General features: G+C 48.4%; 1 protein-coding gene across 2 annotated transcripts in view; it reads right to left on the bottom strand.

Moving 5' to 3' along the window:
- LOC122368651 (protein O-glucosyltransferase 2-like) overlaps positions 1 to 16,764 on the bottom strand; it is a 109,647-nt gene that overhangs the window by 33,403 nt on the left and 59,480 nt on the right. For both annotated transcript variants that reach the window (XM_043342806.1, XM_043342805.1), the window contains one exon: positions 12,718 to 12,955. In XM_043342806.1, the coding sequence (XP_043198741.1) occupies positions 12,718 to 12,955 (238 nt within the window). The remainder of the gene's footprint in view (positions 1 to 12,717; positions 12,956 to 16,764) is intronic.

Consider the following 16,764-nt stretch of genomic DNA (forward strand, 5'->3'; position numbering starts at 1 on the left):
CATAAAAAACTTTCAATGTCTGTCATAGCTACACCAAGTGACCGATCGCTTTGAAACTTTCAGCGATTGCTAAGAGCAATAGCATGTACAAAATGCATATCTCAGAATTTTGATATCGATGACCTAAGGTCAGGTCAATTTTGCGACCTCCCCATTATAAGTCAATGGGAGAAAATTGAAATGCGCCTCTTTTGGATGAAAGACATTATAAACACTCCCAAACACCGAATTACAAGTGGTTTAGACACACTGAACTTGAAAATGGTGTCCGTGACCCTTGTTTATGCCCTGAGGTCATCTTAGGTCACGAATGGCAACTAACAGTTTTTCGCAAATAACTTTTGATAGAGGCATGCTAGAGCGATGAAAACGCCTTAGGTGTGTTCAGTTCGACGATACGGATCGACTGATATGCAACATGACCCTTTCCGGTCAGGTCATGACCTTGACCTGAGGTCAAATTTTCAAGTTGACCTTTCAATGTCAAGTCATAGTTCATTCGATGCGTCTTGACGAGAGGAACACGATGCCGGTAAAAGTAAGCTTGTACAAGGCTTGGGTCAAAAGTTATTGCAGAAAAACTGTTTTCGAAAAAATCGGCTATTTTTGCAGTTTTTGCCCCCTGCAGGCAAAACCGTTGACGTTAGGTCAAATCTGAGAGAATTACTCAGAAAGGGCTTTAATAGGGCTATCGAATGCGCTTTTCCGCGGCGCTGTAGCTCTATTGGTTCCCGAGTTATACGTTGGCTTCTTGGAAATTGTCGACATTCGACCTGGAAACCGGCGAAATTTTGCCTTCAATGACCTCTGGTGACCTGACCTTTGACCTGACCGAAAAATTGACCGAAGTGATTTCGTCATTATTTTTTACGCTCTTTCGAACGCCGCCTTCCGCGTATCGCTACGTGGCCCAGGAGCCGAGTTACAAGGGGGGGGGTGTTCAAACACCCCCCCCCCCCCCCAGCAGGGCGTGGAAATCCAGGACCCCCAGCTGGGCGCGGGTTAAGTTATTTGAGTGTAAGTTATTTATTACACTATGACGCTACTAAAATGTCTCGGACCAAGTACTGCCACGGCACAAAGCGAAATACTCAACGGGATATATTTAATATGAAGCGGAATGAGGCAAACCATCATGTAATGAACCATACCACCATCTGCTGGCCTTTCATGAAAGTGAGGACAGACGGCCATTCTACACGCGGGAGCCAAAATTTCTCATAAGCCCGCGACGTCATATCTTGCGGCAATGTACGCTGGAGCGGCCACTCTCGTTCAAAGACCCAATTACCGGCAACTGGCGGCGTTTTCGGAGGAAGCTGCGCCTTGTTTGTGAAATATTTGACAGAAACTGCCAACCATTCTGTAGGATGGTGATTTTGAGACGACAACAGTGGCCAATCTGCCGTGTGCTACGTGTCCGTGATATTATTGTCGAGCCGCATTGGCGTAACATATTTCGAGGATACGACACCCCTCACATGACGCGTATCAATGTAGGTATGCAATATGCATACACTTCTCCTTTTACGATGGTATTTTAGCGCTTCGTAATAAATTAAAGAAAAAATGAATACATAATTGAAGAAGCTTTATGTAACTTTCGCGTTGATTACAGCAGATATCTAGCTCTCTAAGGTGTTGCGTCAACCGCTTATATAACTAAATAGCGACGCATGAGGATATATAGAAGACAGTGAGCAATCATATTCGATAAATATACTCCACCGCGCACATACACGCTAAGATAGACAAACATGGTCATGTGGACAGCGGGACACAGCGATGGCACCGGCGTCCGTGGCGGTCAGCCTCAGATGGGGGTCGTCACCCTCCCGCCGGCCACCACCCTTTCCCGTTCCCCACGCAGATTTCCCGCTGACTCCCCAAAGTGGCCAGCTCCAAGTCGGCCCTAGACTCGACAGCCGCGGCGGAGATGAGAGCGATAACCGTCGGATTCAGCCCCGGCGGCGGCGTCACGGGCGCCGACTCCCCCTCCAGTGCTCTCGACGAGCCGGCTGTCTGTAGAAGATCGGCCGCCGGGCAGCCGGCCGACGAATGGATTGAGACGAACCGCGGAGCGCCGCAGGCAGACAGCCGATAGCGCTGCGCACACACCGGCTGGGACGAAAAGGTACGGTCGAAAGGAAAACGGTCTGAAAAGAGCCGACAGAGAGCGACGGAGAGCGACAGAGAGCGACGGAGAGCGACGGAGAGCGACGGAGAGCGATTGCTCACGGGACGGCGATATAGAGCAGAGCTGCCCAGGAGAGCCACACTGGAGAGCTGCTATAGAGGGAACAGTAGAGGAGAGCGAAAGACGAGAGCGGGAGAGCGACAGACGAGCGACGCCGAACGGCGACACCGGACGGCAACTCAGGAAAACTCGTCAGCATTTGGATAAAACTTGCATGTCCTAAATGTGCACAACGCCAACTACCAATTCATACGGTAATCGGCGAAAAAAAAACGTGGACATAGAGTCCGCTCGGTACAATCAGCCTGGTTAAAAATTAAAAGATGGAGAAAAAATTCAGAAAAAAATGCATTGCATTGAAGAAAAATGCCTCAATGGTGTCTTCTACGTTTAGATGGCTACAAATAATATATTAACATCAACTGGCTTCATAGACCCGGGAACAGGGGGGGGCAGCGGGGGCGCTTGCCCCCCCCCCCCCAGCTTGGGAGCCGAGGGGGCGGCGCCCCCTCAACATTGAGGCAGCGAGAAAAGATCTTTCCTCCCTTTTCCGGACTTCTTCCCTTCTTGTTTCTTTTAACCTTCCAGGCGGTGGGGGGCATTTTTTTGCCCCCCCCCCCTTTAGTTTTTTCGATATATCTCGAGAACCGCTGCGCCGATCGTCACCAAACTTTCAGTACCCTCCCGGGAGCAGCTAGCGCACATGGTGACCAAAAATTTTTCCAAAGGCTATGATAGGTTGGCCGCTAATGACGTCAGAGTGACGTCATTTTTGCCATTTTCGACCCAAAAAAAGGTTTCGCGGGAAGAGCTGTCAGGCCTACAGCTTTAGAGATACAGAAAAATGTTTCAGACATAAAAGGTGTGGAAGGGCTACAAAACTGCTATTTCGGTTTTTCGAATTTTTTGGATTTTGACCCCCAAAAATAAAAAAAATAGATTTTTTGAATATAATAGCCAAAAAATCCAAAAAGTTTTTTGAATTTCGAAAAAAAAAACCGGAATATATGTGATAGCCCCTACCGCCTTCTATCTACATACCAAATTTGAGATCGATACCTCTTTTTTTGGCCAAGTTATAGCGAAAAAAACTGTGCAAAATTGATGACGTCAAATTTTCAAACTCAATTTTTAGCAATTCTAGCCCTCGTAGCGCAAAACAAAGACCACCATTAGACTCCCCGTGACGAGCTGCATCGAACTGATACCCATTTTATGCCAAAATATCAATTTTGAAATTTGACCTTTTTTGACCTGACCTTGACCTGACCTCCACCAGAAAGTGACCTAAACCGTACCTGATGGTCTTATAACCAACACCATGAGTTGGAAATGAAAAACTGGCCATAAAACATGCATCGCATAACCTTAGTAAAGCTGGGCTCATTTGGTGACCCTTGGTGACCTTTGGTGACCTTTGGTGACCTAACCTGTGACCTGACCTGGTATGACCACTGACCAGTGACCTCTAAAAGCAACATATGTACTAGACAACTGACGCCTTATCGCTGATTTTCGACAAAATGCGTTTTACTCGGTGTTATAGCGCTTTCCCTAGAAGCCCCGTGAACGGTGAAAAATTTTATCTTTGACCTGACCTGTGACGTCATCGGTGACCCCGAGGTCAATGAAATTTGGTTTCCCTCGACAAATTTGACAGGGCTATCGAACGCCGTTTGAATTTTCCGGATCCGTCAAGTAGTTTCGGAGATACGGGGGGGGGCAAAAAAGTGCCCCCCCCCCCCCACCGCGCGGAAGGTGGCTGGTAGGCCCACCGCCTGCCGGGTTAAACATCTACTACACATCAACACACGGCATTTTCCTTGCCATCTGAATGGTTTCTGCTGATACAGTATCGATTTGACCAAGGATTTGACAACATCTGCTATTGTCATCCCGCTTTGATTTGGGCCTGACCTTGGCCATAAGTTTGGCAAGCCAGATTTTATACTGCACCAGCTTGGTCAACTTTGAGAAATACATGACGTACAACGGTGGTAGAATCGTTGCTATAGGTATAACACAGTTTACCCGCTCCGGTGTGATGGAGGGGTGTGGGGCAATGAGTGCACTGACGTGGCGCCTTCGGAGGGCCGGTATGGGATTAAAGCTAAGCAACACTTAGGGCTTGTGTGGTGCCTTCGGTTATCGGTAGCACGCTCAGAATCACCGGCGTAGGGCCCTCAGAGACGCCGGTAAGGGGCCTTTAGAGGCACCGGTGTGGGACCGCCATGCAGGTGCCGGTGTGGGCGCTCAGAGGTGCTAGTGTGATTCTCTCAGAGGCGCCGATGAGGGTCCTAATAGGCGTTGCTGTGGGCCCTCATAGACGCTGGTGTGGAGCCGTTACAGACGGGTGTGGGGCCTTTAGAGCTGCTGACGCGAACCCTCTACAAGTCGGCAGGGGGTCTCAGTGACCGGCAAGGGGTCCTTAGGCCGGCATGGGGTCCTTAGAGACCGGCATGGTACTGTCAGACGCCGGTGGGGCCCTCAGAGTCAGCGGTGTGGGGCCCTCAAAAGTCACCAGTGGGTGGCCTTTAGATGCGCAGGTGTTGGTTGGGTCCTCAAAGCCGCCAATATAGGGCTTTAATAGGCACTGGTGTAGGCACTCAGAGTTGGGGGTGTGAAACCCTCAGAGACACCGGTGTGGGCCCTCATAGGCGCCGACGAGGGCCCCACAGTTGCCGTTATGGGGCCCTCAGAAAAATAAGTGTGGGACCATCACAGGCGGGAAATGCTCCTAGAACTGGCCCCTCATAGGCCGGTGAGACCTCTCAGAGGCCAGTAACGGGCCTTTGGAGACAACCGAGGTGCCCTTAAAAGCCACAAGAGGCCCTCAGAAGAGGGCGTGGGGCCCTTATGGAGAATGGAGATCTTAGTGTGGCTATTTAGGGCCCATGAGGTGCTCTAACGAGCCCCATGGGGCCCTTCTGAGTAGAAATATGGCCATCGTTAACCCTCAGCGGTCAAATGGCGCCGCAGGGCCCCTCGGACTCGAGGGTCCCTTTTATCCCGATGTGGCCCGGTATACGTGTCTCCTTAGACCCCTAGCTACGCCACTGATTCATATGCATCACATAAGGCATTTCAGGCTCGCCCCCCCCCCCCCCCCCAACTTGAAAATCGTTCCCGGGCCCCTGACTGGCTTTCAATTGCGACACAAAGAACAAACCCCAAGTTACAGTGCATTCCACCTATTTCCATTTCCGATTAACAGACTGTGACAGGGGCCACGGTGCGGCGCGGACCGCTCTCAGGCTGTCCGAGCAGTTAGCCGCGGCCATCGCTCCGCACTCCCGCGGGGCGGCCCCGCGGATGGCCACTTATTGTCGCTCCACAGACTCGCATGCGTCACCGGCAATGGCTCGTAGTTCTTCGACAGCGGTGCATTAGCTACACGCCATGCCACGGCCGTCCCGCTGCTCCAAAGAGAGACGGGTAACCACGCGAAATGGACGCGACGGGCGAGCGAGCCTGCTGCCAAACGGCTCGGCAGCTGGATTGAAACGGTGTATAACGGGGCAAAAGTATGATCTCCACAAATCCTCATTATGACAATCCCTTGTGAAATGCAGCAATGTGTTTAAAGCCATGCACAGGAGAGAATAATATCGCTCAAGGGCAGTGTTATTTGGGTGCTCAATTTAGCTAGCTGGTCAGGTCAAACGTTCATAATTTATACAAAACACTGCAAACTACACTGAAAACAAATCTACTCGTATATGGAGAGTAAAGGTCATTTTACCAGTCGCTAATGAGTTTCAATCGCTGGTTTACTCGTGTATGAAGCATTCCAAGCCCTGAGTTCTGGTTTACTCATTACAAAAACTCATGCAAAGAAATCAATGACCTGCCATCCATGAGTAAGGCGGCCCCGAACGCATGAAATAAGAGTTCCTTGACTCATGTATTGCGCGTAATTATCGTACTCACGAATTATGCATTCACTAAATCTGTAAAAAGCGAGTTCTGGAAGTGAGTTATGAGTAGGTAAAATCAAATCGTGCGTAAAAAGCGTACTCACAGCCGACCGGTTATCAAACTCGTTTTTGACGTATTTCTTTACCGATGGATCATAGGCCGCCTCGCCGCCATTTTCGTTCCGGCCGGATCCGTGTGTGCAGGGGGAGTCGCGTGCTGCTAATAAGGTGAGTAAAATACCAGATATTTTGCTTGATTAAGTGTATTGTGCGTGGAAAATACCAGAGAGTTAAACGACAGCTCTCTTTGCTAGCCTACATGCATGCCTGGGACATTAATATACAGTAAAGGGGCCAGGAAGTTCACATGTGTGACCCCGCGTCCACGTCATACTGCAGTTTAGGTATCAGACTGCCTTTCAAGCAGCGTACAATGAATTTATAGACCTCTGTACATCCAGATCCAGGGTAACAGGCAGAATAGCTTATATTTTTAATATGCACATATCCAGGATCATGCTTGTAGTGGCAAAATTGCATGCCAAAAGCTTCAGTTCATGTCCAGCGTAACATCACATGCGGTGAGTTCGAAAATGCATCAGGTTTTCGTTCCCTTAAAGTTCAGGGTAAAAAAAAATGTTGACCTATTTTGCTGAGCACTGCTGAAGACAAAAAAAAAAATACCAGTAGGGGAAGGTGGGGTAAGACGGACCAGCTAAGGTTTGAGGCCGCATATCTTGCTACACTGCTCTCGTAATTCATATTATTTATAGTCTTCGGAATGCTGAATCCTTCCTCTGTTGATATGTGTAAAGACTAAATTTCAAATTAAAGACATCTAGGTGGTGGATGCTCTTAAAGAGGGACATGTCAAAAACTCGGACAAGAAAAAACGTGGGGTAAGACGGACCACCCAGCAGTCCCTGCTATCCGTTCATGTGTGTTACACTTCTGCTCTGTACTCTTGTAAGAAAAAGTAACCAGAATGGTAAAATAACAAAATGAGCCTTTATTCTTTACTCATGTGTGATGGAAGTGCAGCTAAAAGCTGGGAACATGTGTGTTGATTGTCGTTTAGCATGAATGCATGCTAACTGAGCACTTGCATGCATGGCTCACATGCAACAAAGACTCCTTCCTGAAAAATTAGTTTACTTAAACTTGTGTCAATGTTTTGGAAAAAAAAGTTTCCATATGCAGGGTACAATGGACCAGCAAAGGGTAAGATGGACCACAGTGGTCTGTCTTGCCCCAAATCTAAATTATGTCATTATCATGATGTATATGTCAAATAGCCCAACATTGCAAAACCTTGCCTTTCCTAAATTGTGACTATAACTAAGTTTATAACTTTGTTCTTCACAGTTAAGTGCAAAATAGAAACTAATCATACAAGAAAGGCGCCATAATTGAATCACCCGTAGACCTCTTATATTAGATCGGTTTGACGAAAAACAACATTTTTCTCAATAACTCAAAAGCTATGCATCTTAGCAGCATGAGCTCAAGGTGGCCATTGTTACGAAGGAAAACAAACATAGTGAGTGCATAAAGCAGTAGATACCAGCAGCAGTTCAGCCGGGAGGGCTGGTGGTCCGTCTTGCCCCGCTGGGCCATCTTACCCCACCTTCCCCTACCATCCAAAAGCTACCTTTGACATGCCTATCAGAGGAATACCAAAATGTAAATGCAAACAAATGGCAGCATATGCAAGTTCACAGGTGCCCAGCTATAATAAAAAATTGATTTAGGTCGAAGGTGGGTAGGTTGGAATGCTGTGCTTGGTGTCTGGTGAAAAATGATTTTGAAACTGCTTTGAGCTGTTCTCAGATGAAATTTTACCACAAATATTTCTTGTGCACATGACTCACAGGCTGGCCAGGCAGTGTCCATGCCACACTGCAGTTTCCCATGACGTTATGCTGTTAAGGTGATTGTTAAGGTGTTAATAGTGAAGAACAAATAGAAATAAACATGTCATATCATACCACCCAGTGCCGTTCTGTCTAATACCACCACGTTTTCCACGCCCCCAGTCTCTGGTTTCCTACAGTCCTTCTCCTCCAGATCCTACCATGCTAATCACCCAAAATCCATCATCCCTTCCCTCTGTATTTACCGAGACAGCAGTGGTGTTGAGTTGCCAAAACAGACACGCTCCTATGTGTTTCCACACCCCTTCCTGAGCTACCTGTACTTTTGAAGTTTTCACAGCTACAAGATCAGCTCCACTTTTCTCATGCATCTTAGTAACTACCTGAAATCCCCACTGTTGCTGCTCATGACATTGCTCTCCCTTTGCTCACTTCCTCAGGACCAATTCCTGGTCACGAGCCACTATCTTTAGCATCCCCTCTGTGTCTAGGAAACTCTGTTCAAAATAGACTGGCTGACCGTAACTGTGTATTGTTGTGGCGTACATTAATAACATCCATTGGTTTGTTATTCAGGGTCCCAGCACCTCTGTCGATGCGGAGGTCACGGCCGCCACCGTCGACCCCGGCGAGGGCACCATGCGAGCGGGCCGCCGGCGATGGACATTGAGGAGAGCTGGCTCGTTATCGGTGAGTATAGAGAGTGAATGTTCATTTGAATGACTACGGCCTCGCTCCGCTCAGCCTCCGTCTGAATAATATGTTGCCCTGCCCGTCGTCAAGGACGTTGTCCGGCCCTCTGGTAAATTTAATTTATTTAGCAGCATTTGTGGACTTTGTGACCATTTGTGAGCGTTGCATGTTTGGAAATAAACTTGCCCTAGGGCTGACAATTTAATTAGCAAACCTCGTATTTTATCGAAATACCTCGGGTCTAATGACCCTTGGAACTTTGGCAAAAACTCAGTGACATAATTAAATTGTCCCAGCCCCGGGTATGTATATTTTCTTTGCTGCTCTCGAAGTTCCTGTTTTTTTTTTTCACCTGACGGCTCGGGATAAAACCGTTACATCACTCGAGAGAAAAATATGCGTTAATCGACCCGAGGCAGCTTGCTCGGGATATAACCATTAATAATATCGGAAATATTTGTTCTCGTTGCAGACAATGCAGTCGACCACCTGCTGCACCGCGCTGGCGAGCACGGAGCTGCTCTACGTGGAGAATGAGGCGGTTGTCGAGTTCAAAGAGCTAACCTCGGCGGTCGACTTAAGTGATCAGCTGCCGGGACAGAGACTGACCGGCAGAGTTCTGTTGGTGCCTCATACTTTTCTCTGTTTGTTTCTGTTTTCTGTTCCGCAAGTTTTTGTCATTATAACTAGTTGCAGTTTAAGTAGCTTGTTGCAGTTCGTTTATATTTTGTTGCAGGGTGTCCCGCCCTTAACCGTAAAGAGACGTGAAACGTTGGACGCTAATGAATGAGATACGAGATAGGATACGAAATAATATAATCGCACACAAAGCTGTGAAATAGAAAGCTGCTTGTATAATAGGTCCGTCTGCTCCTTATGATGGGTTCCTATAGCAGGTCTGGTCTTGCAACCAGCTGTGATCATTGAGCGTTACGCCCGTAATAGGTTGTCCAGTGCTTGTTCTTATGTCAGTGCATGAAATACAGGTTAACTTTGCTGTTCTCTTGACTTGTCATTCGTTTTAAAATTTAAACAGTACAAAATGAGCGCAGGGTTATCATTTTGTTAATTTTATGTCGCCCATGGCATGACAATAGGTATCCACGCACTTGTTGTACAGAACAATCGATATCTTGTTGATTGTTCCTATAACACGACCACGTTTCTGTGTTCGGTGTCATTGCTCGGTGTTAGTATTACGGATAGTATATGGTCTTGTTGGATGTTCTTCCTTGTCTTGCATGCTATTTCGCACACGAAATAACACGCAATATGGGAATGAAAATCTGATAAGTCGCGTTATCCGTAATATTAACAGCGGAAAATCCACTCATCTCCTGCCGGTCAACCTTACCTACGACTGATGAGTAGGTTGACTGGTAAGAGGTGAGTAGATTGACCGGTCGCTGGCGCAGTCAAATAGGTGGTGTCCATAAAACCGCCCATCCATTAGTAAATTAACTCACAGAATGAGAGTAACGGAAGTGAATAACCAGCGATACATGAGTTTTCACAATGAGTAAGGTGAGTAGATTGACCGGTCGCTGGCGCAGTCAAATAGGTGGTGTCCATAAAACCGCCCATCCATGAGTAAATTAACTCACAGTATGAGAGTAACGGAAACGAGTAACCAACGATACATGAGTTTTCACAATGAGTTAACTCATCGAGCGTGGGTAAATATGCATGAGCAAACGCACGTTTCATCGGAAAGTTGACCGGCAAGTGGTGAGTTGATTAACCGGTCGCTGGGGCCGTCAAATAGGTGGTGTCCATATAACCGCTCTTCCGTGAGTTTACTCACGAGAGGAGAGTAGATTTGTTTTCAGTGATATATCAGGAACGAAAGTCACATACGAATCGCTCTGAACCCATGAGCCGGTCTGTATTTTTATGGAAACCAGTAAGCCATAGAGTAAGCCAATCAAAAATTGTCACCAGACAAGAGCCATTCTACCGATGTCGCATTTATACCTTTAAAACATGACACATTATTGGCAAGAAAGATAACAAGAGCGAAATCATACAATTGCTCTCAACTAAAGTTCAGCCGTATGGTCGAGGATCGGAACTATGTAAGCAGCATCTCTACACGTCAAAGAAACAGGAACATTTGGACTGGACATACAACTCTAAGGCGGAACGTCCAAAAGAACGTACCACTTCGAGTAATGCGGAGTGCTTCAATGTATTACCTACCTCCACTAACAGCCGTTAAACATGGTGGGTACCGTATGCAAAATCACAAAGGACTGGTACGAACGACTAGGCCAAAGTCAAGCTGGTGGATTTCCCGGATTAGAGCGAAGGAGGGCAGCAGACAAAGTGTTCATTAGGAAGACTGAGGCGGGCCACTTCTGAGACAAGAGCTCAGCTCTGCATAAAATTGTGAGATACGTGCCTTTACCACCACTGGCAACACAAATGGTGGCCGAAAAATGCTACCTAAAGCGAAAGTCATAAGAACTGGACTCGAGAGACATGGGTACGACTCTCCGTTGAAGTAGCATACTAACAACTTGAGCAGTTTTTTAAGTTCCTATGTGACATCCCTGTGGAGACTATCCTTCGGTGTAAACAGAACAGAACGAGGAGCAAATTGTGTTACCCTTCACGTGGAGAACGACCACAGAAAGTCGTACAAATAACAATATTAATATCAGCGCTTTTAATTTCTTAAACGCCGATCATGCACATTTGTCTCTGTCCGTGAAAGCATTTACGATACATATACTATGTATAAGGTGCACCGAGTGGGTTGAACTTCAGCCCGAAATCTCAATTCCAGCCCCCGCCCAGCGCAGCGGGATCGGGTGTAACATTTCAGCGCGAGACAATGACAATCCATCTGGGGCAGATGCGGCGGACGCCGGCTAACCCGCCGCGGGACAACCACAGGCGCCGCCGGATAGTTAATGCATGCCGGCGGCCCGGCTCCATTAGCTAATGGTGAGCGGTCAGAGAAGCACGCCATACTGCTGGCCCGCGTTTGGTGGTCCAGTTGCGGACGGCGCGCAAGTCTGTTGACACACACCCCGACACGGCGCCGAGTGTGTTTATGTCCGCGGTCTTGGTTTCGTCCAGGTCTGACAAGAGGCATTTACAAATTCAAATAGTTTCGTACGGTTATAAGTGTGGTAGCCAAAAACTTGTGAATTATGGACAATGGACCTGAACTATAACGACGCACCACAATTCCATTTTTAACTTTCAGGCACGTTATATGATTCTTATCTAAAATGATTTAATGCGGGACGAGCTTTGCCCGTATGTCTATTCATACTTTATTGCACTGTTATACCATGCACGGATAGGACCTGTTGAAGTGATGACTTCGGTTACAACACTGGAAAAGTAATTTCATTAGATGTAACAACCAACTTTGCATTTAGAAGATAATGTATCATTAATGTAATTAGCAACCGCTCCAGCAATTGCTAAATTTGGCATTCTGATTTCTGAGGCGTTGGCACGACACTGAAACTGATAAGCACCGGAATATGTAAACGAATATTCCGCTGGTAACAAAACAAAGGCTTCGCTGCTCCCCTTCTCTCAACGCATACGGCTGATAGTGGCCCACATCCGACATTGAAAGTATCTAATTTGTACCCCAGTCGGGCCTGACCTATCCGGAAAACGCTTTTCATCGATGCATCGCAACATTGAATTTTCCATTGAGATTCAGGTCGGCGGCTGTGAACGGCCCGATAACTGCATAATGGAGGAGATTGCCGAGCGGCCAGGGAGAGGGGTGTGGTGCCGAGCTGACCGAACACCACCGAGCGACGGACGAATGCCACCTCATCTGTATCTGGCAGAGAACGGAGCGAAACGGTGGAGTCCAGTCTTAACAGTCATACGCCGCGTGCACTGTGGAGTGTGGGTGCACACCCGTGCAAGGTCATCAAGGTCACATGCATATAATGATATAAGCTAGGTGGAGAGCTCTAACAAATATCGGCGACTCGATGTGATCAACGCCCGACGTCCCGCGTTCGAAACCACCACCTCCTGGAAGAGTATCGGCGCTCACCTTGAAGAAGTCGAAGAACGAGATCCTGGGCTGTGTGGGGCCGTACGTCTTCTCCTCGGCCTTGAAGAAGAAGAAGTGGGTGAGCGCGGCGTCCACCAGGTCCGGCCGCTCCCGAGAGATGTCGACCAGACGCAGCCGCTCGCGGCGCGAGTCGCGGCCCCGCCAGAAGCTCATGTTCTGCTTCTGCTCCCAGGGCACGTGCTCCTTGCTCTGCACCGACAGCATGTCTAGCATCACCCTGTTGCAGGGGGGCAGCGGGGCGTCAGGCGGGAGGCCGGGGGCAGCGGAGGCGTCAGATGAGCGGCCAGGGCAGTAGAGCGGCAGGGAGAATCAGGGCGGCAAAATGAGATTAAACTATGATCAGATTCGATAAAATGGAGCTTCGCACGGTTACGACACGAAGTGGAAAACCGATTGGTTGAAAAAATCCACCTCCTATATAATTGATTATTATACCTCCAATGCCTCATATCAAAATTGATCTTTTTCTGAAATTGAAACGATGTGCATATCGTAAAACGTTTAAGATTGGTCTGAAAAACGTTTCAGGTGTACCTATACATGTATGTATGTTACATGTCTAGATACATGCACCTATACATGTACCTATACATGTACGTATGTTTCCAAGCACTAAGCAGCAATATCAATTTTCACACTTAAATTCTTTTTAACCTTCGCCCCAGTGGGGGGGGGGCATATGTTACCACCCTGTCGCGTTTTTCGCGTGTGAATAAAAAACCGCGGCGCGTAGCGCCGCGCCGCTTGGGGTAGCTTTTGGTACATCAATTTTGGACAATGTGTGAAATTTTTGACCCCTGGTCATGTCAGGTCAGGTCACCAGGTCAAGTTGACTGACCAAGCCTTTAAAAAAGTTTGCAATCATGTCCAGCCTGCAGTGTTTGTCAGAAAGGTTTTAAACTTGGTGGATTGCATGCTGTTATGGGAGCCTGCAATTTGGATATCTCGGATTTTTTATATCCGTGACCTAAGGTCAGGTCATTGGCATGACCTTTCCATTACAAGTCAATGGAGAAAATTGAAAATGCGTCTAGATCCGTGTGTACGCATAGGAACAGTCCAAATATTTCAGAATCACAATGATTTAGTCCACTCGTGATGACCAAGGTGTCATTTTTGCTGTTAGCCTCAAGAAAGGTCATCCGAGGTCATTTGAGGCTACAAACAGTTTTTTGCCAATAACTCGCGATTGGAAAGAGATAGAACGCTGGGGATGGTCTCATTGTGTTTGTCTTGTTGAGACGCATCGACTGATATGCAACATGACCTTTTCCGGTCAGGTCATGACCTTGACCTGAGGTCAAATTTTTAAGTTGACCTTTCAAGGTCAAATTATAGTTCATTCGACGCGTCTCGGTGAGGGGAACACGATTCTGGCAATAGAAATGTCGTGGCTTTTTGTAGTCGAAAGTTATTGTCGAAAAACACTTTTCGTAAAAACAGCTATTTTTGGAGTTTTTGCCCTCCGGAGGCTAAACCGTTGACCTGAGGACAATATTGATAATGACCTTTTCAAAAGAAGAGTTCAAAAGCTATCGATTGCTTTTCCATGCGTTTTTCTAGCTACCATAGTTCCTGAGATAGCGGCATGTTTTCTGAAAAATATAATGACAATTGGCAAATTTTGACCTTTGATGACCTCTGGTGACCCCAATATTGCTCTAAGGTGAAAAATGACCGAAATACTTTCAAACGTACGTATTGAGAGCTATCGACTGCTTTTTACCGCGTCTTTCTAGCCCTCTTAGTTTTTGAGTTAGAGGTGGGTGGTAACATATGCCCCCCCCCCCCCCCTCACTAGGGCGAAGTTGGCCGAGACCGCCACTGGGGCGCGGGTTAAAGTGAATCATTCTCTTGAAAGCCTCTGAAACGATATTCCTCGCATCCGTGGTGCGAGCGATATTCCATTGGCGGATAGTCGAATACAATTCAGCTGCCGAACTCTTCAGACGAAAAATATGCACATCGGAGAGAGCATTTCCATACGCACGAACTTGGCCTGGGCAGAAGGCATAACCGAAAAAAATCATAGCCGTGCACCTGGTTGGTTTTGATTAATATCTGCTGGTCATAGTTCACCTGCAGATTGGATGCAATTGAAGTTTTCAATCATGTCATCATAAATTCATAGGACAAATAACGAGACAAATCATTTCTTAAACCATTTATCTCAAACATAGGGTCGGTATAACCCAAGCGCAAAAATGCGAAACTCGTCCCGACTGCGAGCCAAAACCAAACACGCATAGCTAGCCACAGACGCACACAGCCTCTCCCAACTGCACGTACTCGGCAGTCGCGCACGTCATCTATCGCGGTCCTCGAGTGATACTGTGAGGCACGTCCGGCTGCTAACCGGCACAATTTCCCCTACCGCGTCCGTCTAACGACGACCATTCGCCGCGGCCGCCGCGCCGCCGCGACGCAAACGACCCCGACGGGTCATCGTCGCCGCGCCGCGGACCGGGGGGCTCGAACGGCGCATCGCCCCCGTCGCCTCGCCGCGCCAAATAGGCCACACTGGCGGCAGCTAATGGGGGCCCTGTCGGCGGTGGGCCACGCGGCGGGGGGGGGGGGGGCGACGCCCGAACGTGCTCACAGCGACCTGACGGGACGGACGGGGGTGGCTCACGGGGCGGGGGAGGGGAGCGTGTCAGTCGGGGTCATCCCGGGGCACCGGACACGTACCGGTGAGCACGGAGGTCGACATAAATGTGTGGTGACCACAGAGCAGACAGGCATACATGCGCCTAAAAACACCGCTCGGGCTCCGTGGGTGGTTCGGGGAGAGGGAAACACAACAACCGCCGGAGACCGAGCCTCGCAATACGCATCTCGATTCTCTTAGTATACAATTGCAGGGAGCGCGGGCGAGGGTATGCCATTTGACGCTAAATTACTGTGCTTCCCGTGAGTGCCAATCGAGAGGCCGGGACGGCAGCGCCCACTCTCGAGTTACACGACCTAACACCGCGGAGCGTTGAGTTGCGGACAGACGCGATAATTGATGGTGACTAAACAGCAGACATTCAATCCGCCGAAGACTAACAAACAGCTAACAGCAGGGGATGTGCATTGCTATCTATTCATGTTGACAGCCGTCCACGTAACTTCACAAAACCGCTCCGAGGAACGCAGTAAGAATTCAAAATGAGCGTTTTTCTCTCGGCAATCGGTTTACGCCAGGCTAAGAATATGTTCCGCCTGAGTCGGTTTCACAATGTTTTTAACGTTGTCATCAAGCCCCGATTGTTTGCCAACTTCTTGGGAGCGAACAAAAGTTAGTTGCAAGTTTACCGCCACCAAACGAACCCAGAAAAGCCCCTGCTGCTGCGGCGGCGGCGGCGGCGGCTGGATGATAAGGAAACCTCGCACCGCTTGGAGCTTTGATTGGCAGCAAGGACCCGCGAAGCTAGGGAACGGACGATGAAGAGTGAATACCGACAGTGATGAGCATATTGCGCCAACGGGCTGCCGAATCTCGGCAACAGATGAGCGCTTTACCATGGAGCACGATCGACGCTAGGCTCGAAACTCGACGGAAGGTGTCGCCATAAATTGTCAGACGTCTACAGGGGAAGTAAGGCGTGAACTCCGAGTGGACAGGACGACTTAATATGCATGCTTGTTACATCGCATGAGCATGAATGGCCCAATTAAGCATAACCAAACCATTCTCATGCAAGGGCAGGGTCAGAAACAGAGCTAACCGTCCCTGGCCTGAGACCTTGGTCTGTCAGCGTCGAAGTGAGCTGACCACCGCGTCGGCACAGATGGGCCCCGCGTAGTTAGGCCAATTAGCGTCCACTTTGAGCCAGGGACGGCTGCTCACCACAGTCCATCGGAATGTTCATCTACTACAGAGAGCCTGAGCTGAGGATGATCACCTCCGCAGATTGGCCTTCAGATGCATGTTTATTGGTGAGTGATACATGCATGAGAAACTCGCCAAAATTGGGCTTGGGACTGTCGTTTGAAGTTTCATAATAATCTTAGAAGTAGGAGTGGGACCCACACGCATGGGTG

The sequence above is a fragment of the Amphibalanus amphitrite genome, unplaced genomic scaffold (genome assembly GCF_019059575.1).
Source record: "Amphibalanus amphitrite isolate SeventyFive unplaced genomic scaffold, NRLGWU_Aamphi_draft 000964F_arrow, whole genome shotgun sequence".
NCBI classification, from domain to species: Eukaryota; Metazoa; Arthropoda; class Thecostraca; order Balanomorpha; family Balanidae; genus Amphibalanus; species Amphibalanus amphitrite.